The sequence below is a fragment of the Macaca thibetana genome, chromosome 1 (assembly GCF_024542745.1).
Source record: "Macaca thibetana thibetana isolate TM-01 chromosome 1, ASM2454274v1, whole genome shotgun sequence".
NCBI classification, from domain to species: Eukaryota; Metazoa; Chordata; class Mammalia; order Primates; family Cercopithecidae; genus Macaca; species Macaca thibetana.
In genome coordinates this window covers 145,485,071-145,507,683 of record NC_065578.1, presented here as the reverse complement: position 1 = coordinate 145,507,683, position 22,613 = coordinate 145,485,071, and the positions used below count along the sequence as shown (strand labels likewise).

At 36.0% G+C, this 22,613-nt stretch overlaps 1 protein-coding gene across 1 annotated transcript in view; it reads left to right on the top strand.

Annotated features, from left to right (window-relative positions):
• Positions 1 to 22,613, top strand: part of SPATA17 (spermatogenesis associated 17) — a 228,821-nt gene that overhangs the window by 6,280 nt on the left and 199,928 nt on the right. Inside the window, exons 2-3 of the mRNA XM_050780373.1 lie at positions 11,079 to 11,168; positions 13,303 to 13,384. Coding sequence (XP_050636330.1) covers positions 11,079 to 11,168; positions 13,303 to 13,384 — 172 coding nt within the window. The remainder of the gene's footprint in view (positions 1 to 11,078; positions 11,169 to 13,302; positions 13,385 to 22,613) is intronic.

The following is a 22,613-nucleotide window of genomic DNA, read 5'->3' as shown; positions in this document are numbered from 1 at the left end:
TTACAGATGTACTCAATTCTGACTAGTAAAACTTAGCAAAGCTTCTTCCAAATACACAAGGAAGATTTTTGCCAAAGTGCAACAGTTCAAATCCTAACTCTGTGTTACTTTAGGTTTAAATGTAAACTTTTATACTTATATTCTTACCTTACTTAAACTCTTTAGATTTTAGTTTTCTCATCTGTAACAGGGATAATAATCCCTATTGATATGTTAACTAAGAAGGTTAAATGATCATCTGATATATTAGTAAACACCCAATAAATTCATAATTATAATAGGAAATCACAACAGAAGGGCAAACTATAAAATACATTATGATCGACTCAGTGAATATCAAAAAGGTAGTTGAAAAATTTTACAGCTATTCCTAAATATTTTTCTTTTTTTCATTAAAAATGTAAAACTTTTTATTGCTATATTATATACATTAAATAAAGTATATAAACTGTGTGAAGTGTACAACTCAGTAATTTTCCATAGGTATGTACCTGTCCAAACTTCAGTCAGATAAAGTTCTTCAGTGTTTTAAAACATGTTTACAAAAGAAATAAAAATGTTTTAATAATAAAGAATATGTTTCTAAAACCAACAGCCAACATTAGATGTGCTGCTGGAATACAATAGAGATGGTTCCATTTAATTCAAAAGCAAAACAAAACTGCACACTAAATCTGCCTATTTATCATGCCCTGAAAGACAGATCCCTGTTTGCCAACATGTTCACTGCTGGCTCATTGATAGGGAAAAAGAAAATTGAAAGTACCTTTTACTGTCTATCAGTTTATCACTGCCCAAGTAACCTGAGCAGAAAGCCCTGTATAGGTATCAACAGATGAATATCTATTAAATAGGCAGATAAGCTTCACAAGACATTTAAGGAAATGTTAGTTTGGAGGAAGGAGATTAAGCTAAGAAACCAGAACAGATGGCTACTGTGGAGTTAGAACTAATGGATGAAATAGATACAAACTTCAATAAAAATGTAATGAGAACTTTTGCAGAGATAAAACTAGAGGAAAAAAGTTACTGTAACCAATTTTTTAAAATAATAATTTTCCATTTACAAATGTAATAGATGAATTAAAAACTAGAATAGTCACTACTGAAATATAAATGTGTTAGGAAAGCAAATACAGGAAATATCCATAAACACATGTGAATAGAAATCATGAATAATAAGATCAATAATATGGAAGACATACTCAGAGGACTTGTTATGTGAATAATACTCACTGCAGAATTCTGACTGGCATTGGGGTAGAGATAGAACAATAATAAAGAAATACCCTAGAAGAAAACTCCTAAACTGAAAAAAAAGTATGGCTTAGAATAGAAAGGATTCTCTGAGTCCTTTATAGTATTTCCTTTAACACCTACTTCTTAGATTTTATCTGGTAAACTTCCAAGAATACAGGAAAAATAATCTTATAGGATTCTATTATAGACAGAAAATAAAAATAGTTATTTGCCAAGGAAATGAATGCCCTTTCTGCTCAACACGGGAACCCAAAAGACAGAAAAACAATAATCACTAATTATTCAAGACTACAGATAAGAATTCTATCAAAGATTCATTTGGGGATGGGGATGAAAGAAAGACATTTTCAGACATGTAAAGACTCACAGTTACGTCATCTATGTACCCTACCTGATGAATGTACTCAAGAAAGTACTCGTCATAATCAAGTGAAAATTAAATTGGAACAAAGATCTCAAGATAGAGAAAGAAGAGCAAAAGACATAATAGAAACAACAATGATCAACTCTACAATAATTTTCATTTAATTAAAAATTAAATAAGCATTATGTTACTGTGATTTGCCTTATATTTAATTAAGATAAATTAATCTAGAAGAAGTAAAACAAATTAAGCTAGAAGAATCTGATTGGTACTTTAATGTCCTTTCTAGATATCTCCTTAGGCAAGTTCAAAAGTTCATTGTACATTTTCAGTCTTCCAAGTGATCATAGGCAATAGTCTTACTATAATAATTGTCCCACTCTCACATAATAGAGGTTCTTTTTCCAGTTTCTAATATCAACTTTTTCACCACTCTTCCAGCCCACACGTATGGTTTTTCAATGACCTGTGCATCTTCCTCACCTTCTCGCGCATCACCCAGTCTCAAAACCAATATCAAAATGTTTCAGGTTTTTGCCGTGGCCATCAACCATTCTATCAGTTTTCTTTTATGCTTTTACAGTCAAATTAGTAAATTTATTCATCTGGCTTTAGTGATCTTAGTTGTTCTTGGAATAGTCTTTCCCAGACTAAGATTATATTTATTTATAATATTTTAAAAGTTTTGTTATATTTTTCCTTCAGTCTATGTGCAGTTGTGTTTATGTGTATGTGTTGTGTGAGACAGCAGCCTAACTTTTTCTATAGAATACAGTTGTCTCAACACCAGCTATTAAATAGTCCATCTTTTTCTTACTAGTTTTAAATGTTGAATGATAAGTAAAAGGCATAAAAATTGCAAAGAAAGAAGTAAAATTGTCTTTATTTACTGACAGCATAATTATATGTGTAAAAAACTCTATACCACATACAAAAAGAAGATTTAGAAGTAATACATGAACTTAACAAGTTCACAGGATGCAAGGGCAATATGCAGTAGTCTTTACATAACAGCAATGAACAATTATAATTTAAGACTTCAGCAATATCATTTTTAATAGTATCAAAATACATGTCATTTGAGTCAGAACTGTCACTTTTTCTACTGGCCTCATAAAAATGCTCTCGTGTATACAAAAGTTGTGTACAAGAGTATTTTATATACAGGATTATGTACAAGGGCATTCATTAAAGCATTATTCCTAATAGGCAAAAAATAAAAATAAAAACTGTAAATAACTTGTATCTGTTTGCAACTACTCTGACTAAATAAAGACAAGCATATGAGGGAAAATAAATAGCAGTTTAAAAGAGTGAAACATTTTATACATAATGACATGATCAAAATCTCTGAGACAAAATAAGGTTTAATAAAAGCCCAGATTATAGAAAATATATAATACATTTAGTGTTTTTTACGTAAAACAAATGTAAAAATACATAGAGATACAAAACTGGAATTAGATAGATCTGGAATTACACGTAATAAGGTGCTAGTAGTGGTTAAATTTTAAAAATTGAAAGAAAGGGACGTTGAAATAGAATCTTTTTTTTGTATGTTTTTCTATATTGTTTAACATTTTGTATTGAGCATTGGTTAATCAGGTACTTACTTGTGAAATAAACAGTAGATAAATAGGAGAAAGTTTGTCTTAGGACAAAAATTTTGTTTTGAAAACAAAATTAAACATAGAAAACAAGTGGCCGTGGAAAATTTAACTGGTACAAAACTTGTCCTCCGGCCATGAAGGACTAGAATACTCAACAAAATATATGAACATTTTTAGGTATTGATACAGTAGGCAATGCAGGATTTGATCGCAAGGAGAGAGATAAGCAAATGGGATTAGAAGACAATTGCTGTAGCTTTCTTCTTGGAGGCAATCTCTGAACAAAATTCAAACTCTCAGTAGTTTAACATTCATGGTGTCCAGCATTTTTCATAAATTAGTAGTAGGATAAAAATGTAGCAAACTGTGACCCACAATCAGGAGGAAAAAAACATCAATCAATAGACACAGACCCAAATAAACAAAGATGACATAATTAACAGACAAGGATTTTTAAATAGCTATTTAAAATATGCTTAAGGACTTAAAAGTAAAATATGAAGATAATTAGGAGTTAAATGGAACATTAAAAAGAAGCAAATTAAATGTTTAGAGATTAAAAACACAGTATCTGAAATGTAAAAATTATTAGATGCATACACATACACATATACATTTAAATTATTGAAACAATCTCAAATTTACAGAAAAATAACAAGTATAATACAAGGGTGTTTTTTCCTGAATCATATGAGAGTAAGTTGCAACCTGATGTCCCATTGTGCCCCAAATTCTTTACACACAAGGACATTCTCTGTATAACCACAATTCAACCATCAAAATCAAGAAGTTAACATTGGCACATTTCTACCATCTAATCTTCAGACTCCATTCAAGCTTTGCCAAATTGCTCCAATAATGATCTTTGTAGCAAAAGGATCCCGTTTTTCTTGTCTCTTTAGTTATCTTTAATATGGTACATTTTCTCCGTTTTTCTTTGATATTCGTGACCTTGACACTTCTGAAGATTACAAATCTGTTATTTTTTAGAATTTCCCTCAATTAGGTCTGTCTGATTTTTCCCTTTGATTAGATTCAGGTTATCCACCCCTGGCAGGACTATCACAGAAGTGATACTGTGATCTTCTCAATGCATCCTACCAGATACTACATGATTTTGATTTGTCCCATGACTGATAATATTCATTTAGATCACTCGATAAAGCTGTTGTCTGCTAGGCTTCTCTACTGGAATATTCTTTTTTCCTTTGTAATTAATAATTATTTTTAAAAAGCAGATCGTTTGGAACTATGTATGTATCCTATTCCTCATCAAACTTAAAATTTATTTGTTTATTTATTTATATAAGTATAGACGTATAGTTTCCTATTTTATTCAGTGGGTTAAAATCTGTCACTCTTATTTATAGTCATGCTAATATTGTCCCGGATTTGGCTAGTGAGAGCCACTTCAGTCTTCCTTCTGTGTCCTCATTGTTCTAATGCTTTCTTGATTCCTTGCTTTTTCTTGACACACAAAAAGTTGCAGGCTGATATGGTTTGGCTCTGTGTCCCCACCAGATCTCATCTCGAGTTGAAATCCCCCTAATCCTTACGTGAGGAGGGGATGATCTAGTGGGAAGAGATTGGATCATGGGGGTGGTTTCCCCCATGCTGTTCTTGTGAAAGTGAGTGAGTCCTCACCAGATCTGATGGTTTAATAAATATCTGACAGTTTCTGCTTTGCATGCTGTCTCTCACCTGCTGCCATGTAAGACATGCGTGCTTCCTCTTCCACCATGATTGTAAGTTTCCTGAGGGCTCCCAGCCATGCAGAACTGTGAGTCAATTAAACCTCCTTTATTGATAAGGAGGTTTATTTATTTACTTACCCAGTCTCGGGTAGTATCTCTATAGCAGTGTGAACACAGATGGATAACAGAGGCTTATCTTGTACTTTTCCTGCCAACCCCTAAAACCATCCATTTCTCCAAAGAGCCTTTGTTTCTTTCAGTGGATGCACTTTGCTGTTCTGTTGCTGCTCTCTGGCCCTCTCAGTGGAAAAAACAAAGGAGTATGTGTTTGTACACATCTATACACATTTTACATCGATACTTATTTCTCTATCTATTGATGAACATGTATATTAAAATTCATGAGTTCACATTGACTACTCTATTTCAGATTCAGCACAACATGTTTATTCTAGTTTTTTTCTCTTACCTTTTCTGACACAGAGAAACGTGGCTCCCATTATCTTTAGAATATTTACTTATCTGATCAGTTCCTCTGTATGTAACCAAACTGTTGTCACCACAACTGCCTCTTCTCTTAGACCCAGTGCGGGCTCTACCTCTGCATGCTGAACCATCGCCTCCCCACCAACTTGGATGTTTTCCTCATCACTCTTGGGCTCTGATTCTCTATGCTGGCTACCTTCGTGTGCAGATTCTTTTTTCATCTTCCCTCTACACCCCAAAGCCAGGCCTCCTCTCCATGGAACACACTGTCCTTGCTAAACTCAGACTATGACATCTTACCCCAGGCAGCCCCCACTTGTGGATGCTCACCTTACCCCACACAGACTCTGACACCTCAAGCTGAGCCACTGTGCCTTCCTCTTCCCACACCCTTTGTAGCACAGTACCCTACTTCTCCTGCCCATTTCCAAGGCCTTTGAGACTTAATTGTTCAGGAAATGAGGTAAAGAGAAGTGAGGAGGAAGAGGAAGAAAACAAAACTATATATATATATATATATATATATATAGTTTTTGTTTGTTTGTTTGTTTGTTTTTGAGATGGAGTGTCATTCTGTTGCCCAGGCTGGAGTGCAATGGCATGACCTTGGCTCACTGCAAACTCTGCTTCCCAGGTTCAAGCAATTCTCCTGCCTCAGCCTCCCAAGTAGCTGGGATTATAGGCAACCACCATCATGTCTGGCTAATTTTTGTATTTTTGTAGAGACGGGGTTTCACCATGTTGGCCAGGCTGGTCTTCAACTCCTGACCTCAGGTGATCTGCCCACCTCGGTCCCCGAAGTAAACTGGGATTACAGGTGTGAGCCACCACACCTGGCTAAGAAACAAAATATTTTTGAATGCACTAATATTATGGGTTCTAGTTCTAAATTATAATGACCTTGTTTTCCATGACTTCTGCACAGTATTTAACATTCAACCAACTATGGTAACTCCAGGTATATGATCTAATACTAATGCATTTGCAACCCATTATTCCTTGAGCTGTGAAATAATAATAATGTTGAGGAATGTTAATGAAATATGAAACATAGATTCTAGTTCTATAATATACTCCTATTTCTCATCATCAGGCATCTGTTACTAGGCACATGGGTGATAACCAGAACACAAAATATAGATTAAGTGTACTGTAGTTTCTGCCTTTAATGAGCATGAAATCCTTAAGACCTAGTAGTGAAATTATATGCAAACGAATAATCATTTTACACATCAACATATCTGACAGCACAGGGCAGCTAATAATGGAATTTTATTCCTACTGTCTAAAATAGTTACAAGTTATATGATAATGAAAAAGAAAGAGTATTGAGTTTTTAATCTAGTATTTATTCATAGGTAATATACATGAGTCAGACTTAGCACAGTCTGTTGATGTGTAAAATGCATGTTTTTTGCATATTACTGGAAAGATATTTAACTACACATTGTTTTTTTCCTTTTCTAATTATTGTCAGTTAATTTCTGGCCACTAATGATATACATGAATATAGTGTTATCCAGGGTTATAGTACTTATTTCTAGTTGATGATGAAGTGACTGGAAACTTCCAGTTATTTCTTGATGTTTTATTACATTACTGGTAATACTTTTGGTCTTTCATCATTATTAATTCATTTAGTATTCATTGTGATAATACTGATCATAATAAATTTATTTCAAATTCATGTAGGTGTCATATTTTATTCACTGCTATAGGATTTTCATTGTAATTTGGAACTAATTAATATACCATTAAAATAAAGTGTTACCCACATTTTTCATTTTAAACATAAAATGTCTAGTAGTTCATGACATATTATGTGAGTATTCAGCATCCCAGTGGTAACCCAGCATCTGTACATTTTGTTTTTAAGCAGTTAAAAAAAGGGCAACAGAGAAACATGTATAGAAGTCGAATTTTAGTACATACATTAAAGTTTAGTAGTAAGTTAACTACTAGTTAATTTTTAGTGCCTCCTTCCTTTTAATTGCAATGTATAGTTCTTGTTAATATAATATGTGCTTGTATATACACACATTATTAATATCCCAAAAATAAATTATTTAATTTTCCACTTGACTGGTGCCACCAGGAGAGATGAAAAAACGTAAACCCAAAACAGTTAATTTGATTGCTTCTCTTCTGCATTTCTAAAGACAATTATAAAGAGTGAGTTCACACTAATACATTAATAACTAATACAGTAACTTCAAAAGAAGTATTAGATGTATCTATGTGCCTTATTCATATTTTTTGATTGTTGGTGGGAAAGGAGAAACAAATGTTTTCAGTCATTTAAATGGACTATATTAAGAAGATGAAAAACAAATCTAGTATAGTTGTGTTAAATATTAATGGTAAAAGGTTTAAGTAACCATAAGAAACAGCTGTATTCTATTATCACGAATTTTATTGCACATTAGCCTTATTGAATGAAATTATTCTTATTTCTTCCACACTCTATCTTCTTTGAGTTGCCTGCTCTACTGGACATTGTGTTGTTGTATCTTTTCCATGTTGGCCATTAATGACAGTGTCTTCGTTCCACTATCCCATCTTGTTATTAGTCAGGATAAGATTTTAAAAGAAAAATGAAAAATTTCTTCAAACCCTGCAACCAGTTGAATAACGACCTTGTTTTTCAGGACTTCTGCACAGTATTTAACATTGCTTAATCATGATCTCCCATCTTGATGCCTTCCCATTAACTTCTATGATACTGCACGCTATACTTGTATCTTATGATTGGACCTTGTTTTTTTCTTTTTTTCTTTAATTGTTATTTAGTATCTTTTACTGTAAATCTTTACAGAGATTATCAGACTTTGGGGATATGTGTTTCCATGGTCAAAATTTTGATAATCGAGTCTAGAATTCCTTAATATTATGCATAAAACTCTGAAAACCAAGGCCTTTTGCCTTGGCTTCAACTATTAATCTCCTCATTTCCCCAATCCTTCATTTCTGTCTTGAAATTTGTGTTTTATCATTCTCCTTATAATTTTGCTACATGTGTATACATCCTTAATGAACATCCCTAAGTTTTGTGTGGTTTTTACTTATGTAAATAAAATTATTCTGTATATGTTCAAAGATCAAACTGTTTCTTAGCAGCAATATATATGAGTTCTTATCACTAACACTTGGTACAATTTGAAATTTTGGGGTGTTGCTCTAGATGTTGGTATCATTTCATATTCTTAGTCTCTCAGCTTCTTTTATTGTTTTAGGGAGATTTGTGCTACCTTTTCCCACAAAGTCTCAATACTGCATTTAGAAATTGATTACATGATTTTTTTTGCATTTTCCTTTTCTTCCATTTTACTTTCCCTTTCTTCTCCTCTTTTCATTTCTTACTCTCTTCCACTTTAGAAGCAGTGATGGTTAAAAACCCAGCCTCTGAGCCGGGTGCGGTGGGTCACTCCTGTAATCCTAGCACTTTGGGAGGCCAAGGCGGGTGGATCACAAGGTCAGGAGTTCGAGACCAGCCTGGCCAATATGGGGAAACCCCGTCTCTACTGAAAAAACAAAAATTACCGGGCATGGTGGCGTATGCCTGTAGTTCCAGCTACTCGGAGGCTGAGGCAGAAGAATCACTTGAATCTGGGAGGTGGAGGTTGCAGTGAACCGAGATAACACCACTGCACTCCAGCCTGGGCAGCAGAGTAAGACTCCATCTCAAAAAAAAAAAAAAAAAAGAAAAAGAAAAACAAACAAAAACCCAGCCTCTAGAGAAGGACTACCAAGGATTAAATGCCAGCTGTGACACTTACTAAAGATGTGACCATGGGCATATTACTATGCTTTCTCCACAGTGGTATCTTCTTCTGTCAAATAGGGATAATAATTCTCTTCTTCATAGAGGTATTGAAAGGATTATGTATGAGTTAATTCACTGGTATGTAAAATGTTAGGAACAGTGCCTGACACATAAGGTTTTATTTAGTAAAACATATTTATTTCCTTCTATTTCTCTCAACAGCTCCTTTCGTGTCTGCCTTTTTCCCATCATCACCCAGGGTTTAAGTTACTAAGAGGATAGGGGCACTCATGGGCTCTCAGCAGCTCTGTCATCCTAAAGTAGGGAGAAGTTTCAATGTTGGGAGTAGATCTAGTGAGGGAAGCCTGTGAGTGGCATTTCTCACTGGGATAGAAAATGCCAACAGGCATGTTTCTCCCTCAGGTAGCATTTTTGGTAAGACAAAGGTTGAGTGTTAGAAGTATATACCAATTTCTCTCTCCTGAGGCCATGGGGAGTACAGTATAAGACAAAATAGACAAGATTACTGCCTTCGATGATTTCAAGTTTAGTGAAAGAGACCATCATTAAATAATTTTTAAATATGATTGTGGTACATATTATGAAGAGTTGTGAGAGTGTAACATGGAAAGGCCTAATTGTAGTCTGGGAAGTCAGGGAAAGTCCTCTGGAGGAAAGGACTTTAAGCTGTTCTGCTTCCCACATGGAGGACAATAATATGATGCCAGAATACACTTTAGTCAAGCCTCTTTTTTTAAAACAAAATTGTATTTTGAGACGAAGTCTCCCTCTGTCGCCCAGGCTGGAGTGCAATGGTGCTATCTCAGCTCACTGCAACCTCAGCCTCCTGGGTTCAAGCGATTCTTCTGCCTCAACCTCCCGAGGAGCTGGGATTACAGGCACCCGCTACTACATTTGACTAATGTTTGTATTTTTAGTAGAAACGGAGTTTCACCACGTTGGCCAGGCTAGTCTTGAATTCCTGACATCAGATGATCCACCCACCTTGGCCTCTCGGAGTGCTGGGATTACAGGCATGAGTCACTGGGTGTGCCTTACTCAAACTTCTTCTGTAATTTGTTACATGCAGTACAAATATACAACAATAAGGAATCTTTCCTTTCTTCTATTCCTAATTGTCTAGAGTGGTCTTACACTCTTAATTATTTCCAGCAGATTTTGTTGCATCATATAGTAATCTTATCACGGTGCCTTTTGTTCATTATCAGGTAATGCAACTATTTATATATTCTCTTGTGTGGTTTTTACAGTTTATTTTACACTTAATCTACACCTTATGTAATCTTACTGATTTATGTGAATTCTCCCTATATTGTACATGTCTCACATCTGGATCACTGACTTGAATTTCTTATCTCTGTATAAGCCCTTTGTCCCTCCCCCTGCCTAACTTTCTGAGAATTCCAGCTATTAATGGGACATGCATTCTGTGATGGATTCATTTAACTTAGAGGCAACTCATTTAACTGACGAATGAGTGAAATATGTGAGCATTTTAGTCTTGCATGATACATGTGTAGTAGCATTTAAACAGTAAATTCAAATGATTATGTTTTTAAAATAATGTCAAAATAACACATTTCTTTCTTACTCCCTAATAAAAATTACTGGCAAATTAATTAGTTGTAAAATTGGTGATTATCAAAATAAAAAAAGCAAAGCTGTTGAAAGCACATGGCTTCTCAGAGAAAGGTTAATTTTCAAAACATAGCTCATGATTTTTGAAATGCCTTATTTATTTATATTTTAATGTTATTTAAAATGACATTTGAATTTATAATTATCATTTTGGAAGAAATTAAAAATCAAGTTTAACAGGTTCACTTGCTTTAGAATTATATTGGTTACTAATGAAGTGCTTTTTAAACATTTTGTTTTAGTGTTGTAGATCCATTTAGAATAAAGGAGAATGATGCAGCAGTTAAAATCCAGAGCTGGTTTCGAGGATGTCAAGTTCGGGCATATGTCAGGTATATTGGTTTTGTCATGGAAACCTCAGATATATCATAAAAATATATTTCTTAGAAAATGTAATTTATTCATGCAGTGCTCATTTCAAATAATTTTTTATTTTACTCATAATGTAGTTAATAAATTGTATGGTATTCTTTTAAAAGAAATACACAATATTTCTGATCTTTTCTTACCAAAACTAAATTATATTGACTGTATCTCTTTTTAAAATTCTCAATATTGGCCGGGCACAGTGGCACACTCCTGTAATCCCAGCACTTTGGGAGGCTGAGGCGGATGGATCACTTGAGGTCAGGAGTTCGAGACCAGCCTGGCCAACATGGCGAAACCCTATCTCTACTAAAAATACCAAAATTAGCCGAGTGTAGTGGTGCATGTCTGTAATCCCAGGCATGTAGGAGGTTGAGGCAGGAGAATCCCTTGAACCCAGAAGGGGAAGGTTGCAGTGAGCTGAGAAGGTGCCACTGCATTCCAGCCTGGGCAACAGAGGGCAACTCTACCTCAGAATAAATAAATAAACAAAATTCTCAATATTACAAACACACTTGCCCAGATTCCTTTTCCCAAATTCCTAAGGATCTACAAATGACTGGGTTTGTATTTATAGCAAATAAATTCATTGACTGGTAAGAAAGAGGAAAAAGAGAAAACAGTTTCAATCCTTTCCACCATGTTGATAGATAAAAGAAAGTGATGCATGGATGATGTCATTCTGACTATACAAAGAGATGGAAATTTGTCCCTATCTTAACTCTTAACTCTATCTTAACTTTTTTTTCAGTGCCCAAACTTTCCCTCAGTGTCCCATCAATTCTTAAAAATGTTTTCCTGGATAAGATAGAGGAAAATATACCTACTCCAATAATAACTCATCAGGCTGGGAAATATCCTATATAAAACTTCCTTATACTGCCTAGTAAGAGCTGGACATGCAAATTTAAACTGTGAAGACAAGGCTTCTCTCTCTCTCTCTTTTTTTTTTTTTTTTTTTTGAGATGGAGTTGTTGCCCAGGCTGGAGTGCAATGGCATGATTTCGGTTCACCGCAACCTCCGCCTCCCAGATTCAAGTGATTCTCCTGCCTCAGACTCCCAAGTAGCTGGGATTACAGGCATGTACCACCATGCCCAGCTAATTTTGTATTTTTAGTAGAGACAGGGTTTCTCCATGTTGGTCAGGCTGGTCTCCAACTCCCGACTTCAGGTGATCCGCCCGCCTTAGCTTCCCAAAGTGTGGCGATAACAGGCATGAGCCACCGCGCCCGGAAGACAAGGTTTCTTTTTTGGCCACTATATAAACTAAGGATCATGGTGGCAAATCGAGGATTTTTGAATTCAGCAGACTAACATGATGTTGGCTTGGATAGACTGAGGATTACAGGAAAAGAATGAAGAGGAGAACTATTTCTTAACCTCATGCATTCCTCTCTCTCTCTCTCTCTCTCTCTCTTTCTCTCTTTCTTTCTCTTTTTTTGAGACAATCTTGCTCCGTTGCCCAGGCTGGAGTGCAGTGGTACGATCTCGGCTCACTGTAACCTCTGCCTCCCTGGGTCAAGCGATTCTCCTGCCTCAGCCTCCAGAGTAGCTGGGACTACAGGCTTGCACCACCACACCTGGCTACTTTTTGTATTTTTGGTAGCGATGGGGGCGGTTTCACCACGTTGGTCAGGCTGGTCTCAAACTCCTAAACTCAGGTGATCCACCTGCCTTGGCCTCCCAAAGTGCTGGGATTACAGGCATGAGCCACTGTACCTGGCCCTCATGAATTATTTCTAATTTCTAATAATGATTTACATCAATAGTGCCTGGCTTATTTCTCAACATGTCACTGTGACCTGTTTTATAGTCTTAACATTCAGAAATATTTTAAAAAGTAAGTATTGAAGTAGAATTGGAATTAAGTATTGTGTAATAATAAGCCCCAAAGAAATAACGGTTAGTTACCAATGCTGTTTTCTTCTACTTCTAGAAACGATTAAGTCTATCCCACAATAACTTTCTACTCTTTAAAAGTGCACATAAACTTGCTTTTGAATTTGCATTCTTGAATTGTAGGAGAGTATTCTAACAAAGATTTAACTGACCTCCTTGTTTCAATGAAAGGATACTAATAAGCATATTTTTTATCCTAGGCATTTAAACAGGATTGTAACAATTATTCAAAAATGGTGGAGAAGTTTCTTAGGCAGAAAGCAATATCAACTAACTGTGCAGGTAAATATAAAATGTACATATGTTAGCATTTGAATTGTACAATATGCTGTAATTTATTCACCTTAGTCATATTTCCATATAGTTTGGAAATTACTGATGATGAGTATTTATGTAAGGACAAAATTGGGCTTACTTTCTAGTATGAGACCTCTTCTTGAAAGCATTTTCTGATATTTCCATGGATAATTGACCCATTTTTTTGGGTACCCAAACTACACTGATATTATTTTTGCTTGAAGTACTTTTCACAGTATATACATTTATGCTTATTTATTGATGATTGTCTGTACTTTGTAGATGGTGAGCTTTTTGAGAGTGGGCACTGCAGCCCACTTCCTTTTTGGATCACCAACATTTTAGGCTAATGCCTTTCCCAGAACACAGTCAATAAATATCCTCATAAGGACGCTAAATTGGTCAAAGCAAACAATAAGCCTTCTTTTGTCTTCTCTTCAGGACTTTCTGATAAATTTTGTTTCATGGGTGTAAATAAGATTTAACTAATTTAATAAATGATGTATCATTCCAGAATGGTTTTTTATGGAAAGTTAAACGTATTTGTGGATATATCACAAATTTATTTGTGATTAATTATTATTGGAAAGCAACAAAGATTATATGGTACTTTTATACTAGCTATTGTTTATTAAACCACTGCTGTATACCAGGCATTTTGTGTAATTATTTAATTCGTATGTTAGGATACTTATTAAAAGTAACTGTTGTTACTTTTAACAAGGAACAGGCTAGGAAACTGAGTCTCATCCACTTGTCCATGAACGCATAATGGTACATTTAGTATACGTAGCAACCTTACAGTTGCTATAGAAGTTTTTACATTGGGCACAGTTGTCTGGTAATTGCCAAGATCCTCTGCCTAATCTCCATAAGGACAGAGACTATGTCTCATTAGCGTTGCACTCTCAGAGCATGGTGCCTGGCATATATTAGATAATTAGCACTTATATCGATGAATAGAAGAATGAACAACAATTCTGTTTCTACTATGCTGTGCTCCCTTTACTGGTAGAAGCCAAAAATTGATACTGATTGGTCATCAGTCTGAGTATAGTAATTTTCTTTCTTTTTTTTTTTTTTTTTGAGACAGAGTCTCACTCTGTTTCCCAGGCTGGAGTGCAATGGCATGATTTCATCTCACTGCAACCTCTGCCTCCTGGGTTAAGCGATTCTCCTGCCTCAGTCTCCCAAGTAGCTGGGATTACAGACCCCAGCCACCATACCTGGCTAATCTTTTTGTATTTTTAGTAGAGATGGGTTTCTCCATATTGACTAGGCTGGTCTCCAGCTCCTGATCTCAGGTGATCTGCCTACCCCGGCCTCCCAAAGTGCTGGGATTACAGGTGTGAGCCATCATGCCCAGCCAAACTTTTTTTTCCCTTATCCTGTCTTGATTTTGGTTAAAAACATCATTTTAAAAAGTAACTCTTTGAACTGCTCTGAAATCAAATGCATCTATTTCTATTTCTGCTTAACATTTTGGAAAGGAAAAATTGGGAAGAAGATGTAACTTATAGTTACAGAGTATATGCTAGGTGCCAGATACTGTGGTAAGCATTAATTATGCAATATCTCTGAGTCTTGTACCTACCTTTTGACTCTCACCGAACTGTAGAAAGAGCACAGGCTTTAGATCTGATGACGGAGGTTTGATGACTGTGGGCAAGTTATTTAACCTGTGTGGACCTTGCTTATGTCCCCTGTCTTTAAAATGAAGATAAGAATGTGTGGCGGATTTTTGTTAAAATTAAGTGAAACACTGTACGTAAAATACTCGTAACTGTGATTGGCACCTAGGCAGTGCTCAAAAATGGTAGTTTTTCATTTGTGACGCTGTTGTTAGTATTATTCAAAAACTATCAAGGCAGTTTGCTTGGAGTAATATAAGTGAGAGATTTTCAAATCAGATTAGCTCCAAATTTTACATTTCTCTCACTTATGCATAATCACGTGATGATTTTATTATATGTGAGTGAGTGTAGTGTGTGGATAGATAGATAGATACGTAGGCATACGCTTTTTATACAGTGACTCAGGAAACCTCCTATGTTTTGAAGCTTGTCTTTCTTAGAGTTAGTGACAATAGAAATTAGGAGGACAGCAAAGAAACACAAAGACAGATGTCTTTAAAGCTGTATTTATAATAAATAGGAAAGAAAACTGAAGAGGGAAAAGAGACTTTCAGGGTTTAAGTGTAGATATTGGATTCACTATCAATCCATCTAAAGTGCTATTCAAATGATAACCCCAGAATCTACAACTTGATATTTTAGAATATTAAAGGTGGTCAGGATAATTTGTATTTCCTTCATATTGTCTATGTCTCTGTGTTTATATACTAAAATTAATATAGTTAAATATATACTCTTCTATATTGTTGAAGAGTTAAATTTGCATGATCTTCATGAGATGCTCTTCTGAAAAAATGAGTGTGGTTGTAGAAACAATAGTTTTAAGAATCTTTGACAGTTGCTGACATTGGATAGAGCCAATGGAAGCAGATGAAGTCAGATAAAAGGAAGTGTTATAGATGTTTCCTGGGCATAATGTCATATTCTTAAATAGTGAAGGAGAGATTTGATTTTTCTTCTTTTATTTTTTCAATTTGATTGCCAGGAATTTTGGTAATAACCTTTTATCTGGTATACATATGAAAAACCTGTATTTTCTATTTAAAGACATATAAAACCAAAGAATTCCATTGGCTACAGTATATATTCCATATTCTAATTTATACCATTTTGATACAGAAGTTTTATTTCATATTTAGGTCCATTTGTCTCACAGCTATGGAAAAAATGTAATCAAATATCAGTGCTTCTTTTGTATGTGAAATTCCTATTGATGGCTTTTAAATACTATTTTTAAACATAAGTTTTCTTACTCCACCTTCTTTCTCCCTTCCTTTTCTTCTTTCTTTCCAATTTTGACATATGATCTTTATTTATTTATTTATTCTTATTTACTTATTATTGTTATTTTTTTGAGACAAAGTCTTGCTCTGTTGTCCAGACTGGAGTGCAGTGGTGTGATCTTGGCTCACTGCAACCTCTGCCTCCCTGGTTCAAACAATTCTCCTGCCTCAACTTCCCGAGTAGCTGGAATTACAGGGACCTGCCACCACGCCCGGCTAATTTTCTTGTATTTTTGGTATAGACAGGGTTTCACCATGTTGGCCAGGCTGGTCTCCAACTCCTGGCCTCAAGTGATCTGTCTGCCTCTGCCTCCCGAAATGCTGGGATTACGGGCATGAGCCACTGTGCCCAGGTGGCATATGATTTTTAAAATTTATTGTGCTATCATTTACATTCAGGCCACTTTAAAATAAATTTTAAATTTTGAAAAAATAATCAGATTTACAGAAAAGTTGCAAAACTAGTACAAAGAACTTCCATATATTCTCCACTCACATTTTTTTAATCAAGTGAAAAAATTCGCATTATTTCCTCTTCTCTGTATACATTTTTTCTCTATATACATTATTTTATTCATTTGACACAAAGTTACAGAAGTTATGTCCCCTTATCTCTCAATATATTGCATGCATATTGTTTACATAATCTTTTTTTTTTTTTTAATTTTAAGACAGAGTCTCGCTCTGTTGTCCCAGGGTGCAATGGCACAATCTCAGCTCACTGCAACCTCTGCCTCCTGGGTTCAAGCGATTCTCCTGCCTCAGCCTCCCGAGTAGCTGGGACTACAGGTGCCCACCACCACACCTGGCTAATTTTTGTATTTTTAGTAGAGACGGGATTTCACCATGTTAGCCGGATGGTCTCAATCTCCTGACCTTATGATCTGCCTACCTTGGCCTCCCAAAATGCTGGGATTACAGGCGTAAGCAACCATACCCGACCTTACATAATCTTATTACAATATTAAAATCAGGAAATTGACATCTGTACAAAACTATTGTATAGACGCTATTCACATTTTACTGATTGTACCAGTAATGTCATTTATAGCAAAAATTCTTTTCCAGGGTACAAACTAGGATTTCACTTTGTAGTTAGTATTTGTTGTGTCTGTTTAGTCACCTTTAATCTAGAATAATTTTTTAGTCTGTCTTCACTTTTCATAACCCTAATATTTTTGAAGAGTACAGACTAGTTATTTTTCAGATTATTTCTCAATTTTTGTTTGCTAGTGTTTCTTCAGTGTTAGATTCTGGTTATGCATTTTTAGCAGAAATACATCTCAATACATCATATTATGATGTATATGTCATCAGTTTGTCCAATAAATGTTGTTAACTTTGTTTAAAGTAGGGTCTCTCGGGTTTCTACACTATCAACTTACTATTTGTCTCTCATGAGGGGATATTTAAATGCTATGTATACATCTTTTTCCTCATTAAACTTTTGTGTGCTAGGTTTAGCATACAATGATGATTCTTACCAGAATCAATTATTACTATAGTGGTCCAACAGTGATTTTCTAATTCCATTGTTTCTCCTACATTTACTTACCAGCATTTTGCTATAAGAGATTTTCCTCTCTCTCATTTATTTATTTATTCATGTATTTATATGAGTATGAAGTCATGGATTCCTATTTTATTCAATGGGTGGGTTATAGTCAACTACTCTCACTAAATGGTTTGGTGCTCAAATAGTCCTTGGTTTTCTCACTAGGAGCTTCTTCAAACCAATTTTTGATAGAATCTTATTACTTAACCAGGATGACCAAGAAATTAAGGTATTCTGTGGAGTAATGAGCACCTTTAGTCCCATTATTTATAAGTGATCGAGGTTGTATGTCAATGGTATGGACAAAGACAGTAGAGTATACTTGTGCATATAAGACGTTCCTGGGTTGAAGCGATTCTCCTGTCTCAGCCTCCCAAGTAGCTGGGATTGCAGGTATCCCCCCACCACGCCCGGCTAGTTTTTTGTATTTTTAGTAGAGATAGGGTTTCACCATGTTGGCCAGGCTGGTCTCGAACTCCTGACCTCAGGTGATCCACCCTCCTTGGCCTCTCAAAATGCTGGGATTACAGGCATGAGTCACTGCACCAGGCTGAGACCTCTTTTTAATCAAACATATAAGAGTTAATACATTTCAGTAACTGTTTTCAAAGTATTCACCTTGGGAATGTGTATTTATTTTAATGATGCTGGGTTTGCTGGTTAAAAAAATACTTTTAAAAGTTCAAATAATAAGCCACCTAAGAATATTTGTTTTGTTACTTTAGCATCTCAACTGGATTTGATCAAAAAGGGTATCACCCAGCATAATCACCAAATGATTCTCCAGATTGGGATCTAATTATTTTTTGGTTCTTTTGAAAACAAAATCAAAACATGAAGCTTTTCCTCATTTAGATTGGTTCGTGATGGTTTTTAAATCTGGTAAGCTCTAAGCTCCTTGAAGATAGGTCTGATTTATGTATGTATGCATGTATGTATTTATTTATTTTCACCATTGTGTACACACTGCCTAACATAAGGCATGAAACAGAATCATAATGGCATCTCAATAAATAATTATCAAATGAGATTAAAATAGCTCCCATTTCTTGATTGCCTAGTGAAAGTGTAATATTGCATTAAGCATTTTACATTCTTCATGTGCATGCCAACTATGGATAGCATTACACCAACCCTATGAATATCATCACTATTTTATAGCTGAAGAATCTGGTGCTCAGCTTCCTTCCTCAGGGACACACTGCTATTGCTGTTATTACTATTACTGTTATGTGGAGAAGAGTTCTCAAAGTCAGTTTGACCTGATTTCAAAATCCTTATATATTGAGCTGGTAGGCAATTCAATCTCAGCCCTTATTGGGGATTTTTCTCCTTATAGGGAGGTCCTGTGGGACTTAACCTGTGCCAGCGTATCAGAGGTTCCTGCCTTCATGGAGCCTTCATTCAAAAGACGTCCACTGTCCAAGACATTGTGTTTGAACCTTCCAAGTTAATCCTTAGAAGACTCTATGGCTGCTGAACCACATTAAGGGAATGGGAATTTTTACCAGAGTTGATATCCCTAGTGCTTAGAAGCCCATCTTCCCCACAGCTGCCATGAAGCTTACCCCTAGAGTTTTAGCCACCTCCCAGGTGAGGTAGGGTCATTTATAAAGAAAAAGAAGTTTAACGGACTCATAGTTCCACATGGTTGGGGAGGCCTCACAACCATGGTGGAAGGTGAAAGGCATGTCTTACATGGTGGCAAGCAAGAGAGAATGAGCCATAGGAATGCCAAATGCTGTATTGCTTCATATCAGAAAGCTAACATTCAATTGGTTCCTAGGCATGTGGAATCTTTCCTCTCTTTTCATCCTATGCCCACACCACTTCTTTTACACCTCACACTGCTCTGCCCACCTTTCACGAACATATTGCCTCAAAGCTTAGGTTTTAGAAAAACAAAGCCAGGAATGGACAATCACATGTAAACCTTCTGAAGCAAGAGTGCATGAAATGATCTGCTATTTTCTTGGGTTGGGCAGTGGAACATGAGTTGAGGATACTGTTTGAACCTCTGCACTGTCACACCCTTAATCCTATATTAAGTTTGCTTAAATCATCATTTTCTTAATTTATGCTGCATAATTTTTTGGCCTTACAGTTATATATAATAATAATATCATACAGTATATGATTAAGTTATAAAATGAATGGTATAGAACAGTCATTTAAAAACTTTTGTTAATAGAACCACCTCTAACTAAAATTTTAGCAAAATTCTTAGTCCTATGTGTAAAAGAGATATGATCTAGTTTGAATGTTTGTCCCTGTATTAGTCTGTTTTCATGCTGCTGATAAAAACATACCTGAGGTAGGATCATTTATAAAGAAAAAGAAGTTTAACGGACTCATAGTTCCACATGGTTGGGGAGGCCTCACAACCATGGTGGAAGGTGAAAGGCATGTCTTACATGGTGGCAAGCAAGAGAGAATGAGCAAAAGGAGGAAAAGGCCCCTATAAAACCATCAGATCTTGTGAGACTTGTTCACTATCTATGAGGACAGTATGAGGAAAACTGCTCCCATGATTCAGTTATCTCCATCCAGCCTCACCCTTGACACCAGGGGATTATTACAATTCAACGTGAGATTTGGGTGGGGACACAGCCAAACCATATCAGTCCCCTCTAAATCTCATGTTGAAATATAACCCCAGTGTTGGAGGTGGGGCCTGGTTGGAGGTGTTTGGGTCATGGGGGAGGATCCCTCATGAAAGACTTGGTCCCCTCCCCACAGTAATGAGTGAGTTCTGGTTGTGTTAATTCATGTGAGAGCTGATTGTTTAAAGGAATCTGGCAGCTTGAACTGCTCCCTCTTTTGCCATATGACATGCCTGCTCTCCCTTTACCTTCCACCATGAGTAAAAGCATCCTGAGCCCTCACCAGAAGCTGAGCAGAGGCTGATACCAAGTACAGATGAGCCAAATTGACCTCTCTTCTTTATATATAAATTAGTCTGTCTGGGGCTGGGTGCAGAGGCTCACGCCTGTGATCCCAGGACTTTGGGAGGCCAAGGCAGGTGGATCACAAGATCAGGAGATCGAGACCATCCTGGCTAACATAGTGAAACCCTGTCTCTACTAAGAACACAAAAAATTAGCCGGGCATGGTGGTGGGCACCTGTACTCCCAGCTACCCAGCTACTCTGGAGGCTGAGGCAGGAGAATGGCGTGCACCCGGGAGGCGGAGCTTGCAGTGAGCCAAGATCGCGCCACTGCACTCCAGCCTGGGCGACAGAGGGAGACTCCATCTCAAATAATAATAATAATAATAATAATAAATAAATAAATAAATGAATTAGTCTATCTCAGTATTCCTTTATTGTATGCAAAATAGACCCATGCAATGTATAGGCAGTGCAACTATTTTGGAAGCTAGACAAATGCAACTGCTTCATTTCTTTTCCTGTGTTTTCTATTGTCGCCTGAGCCACCAGGGCATGATTTGAAAGCCACTGATTTAATTTGCTTGACTCTGGAAGGATCTCTGGAACGATCACACACAAAAAACCTGATGATATTAACTGCCTGGGGGGAAGAGAACTGAGCAGTTGAGGGACAGGCATGGGAGAGAGACTTCAATGTCAACTCATTTGTAGCATTTGAATTTTAAACAATGTGAATGTATTATCTATTAAATAAATTAATTTAAAAAGAAAGTCAATTTAAAGGAGACTTTGCCCATCAAAACACACACACACAGACACACACACACACACAAATAGAGGTAATAAGTATTCAGGTGGGAAGTTAGCATAGGCTCTGAAGGTCAAGGAAATGACACTTGTGCTAACCCTTGGGAAGAAAACAGGAATGAAATTTTGAAATTAGGAATGAGCATAACGTATACAGAAACAGATAGTTGCTCTAAATTATGCAGACAGTGGGGAATAACAGAAGGTTGGTAAGGAGTTCAGTGTGACTTTTATAAAATAATTTTATATTAATATATTTTTAAATGATTTTTTAATTTAAAAATAGTTTTTGCAAACACTGTCTCATTATGTCATGAGCAATGGTTCTGTTAAGAAGAATGTGCAGGTGGTATCTGTTTTATAGATGAAGAAATTGGTACTTAGGGAGACTAAATGATGTGCCTAGGGTTCTCAGCTCCTGATCCATATTTATCTATATAGATCCACATACTAAATACTAAACGTCTTCTCTAGATGTCCCTCAGGTGTCCCAAATTGGCTCCTCCTATAGTCCTTTATTTCAGGTAAATAGTACTGCAATTCAACTAAAAATCGAACCCAAAGAAACAGTCATCCTAGACTCTCTACCACCTCTTGTTCCCTACCCCACCTTCTATTGGTCATCAAATCATTTTTACTTTCCCTCTTAAAAGTCTCTTGATTCCAAACTAAACTGCATCATTTTACTGCCATGCCTGTAGTCCTCCTTCCCATAGCATACAATGTAAAGTCCTTGCTTTTTCACATGACATGTGAGGTCTTCCATGGTTTAACCATTGCTTCTTATCTAATGCCACTTCTTGTTATACCTATATAAATATGCTTTAGTCATATTCAACCACTTGCCATTGCCCAAATATGCAGTGTCCTTATCACCTAAAGATTTTTGGCAAATGCTGTTCCCTCTGCCTGGAATGCTCTTCTTTACTCTAACATGCCTCTCATTGCTCTGATTTCCTACATATCCCTCAAGACTTTACATGAAGATCAACTTTTCCCAATCTAGTAGAAAATAAAATTCAGGAATACTGAAAATATTAATTTT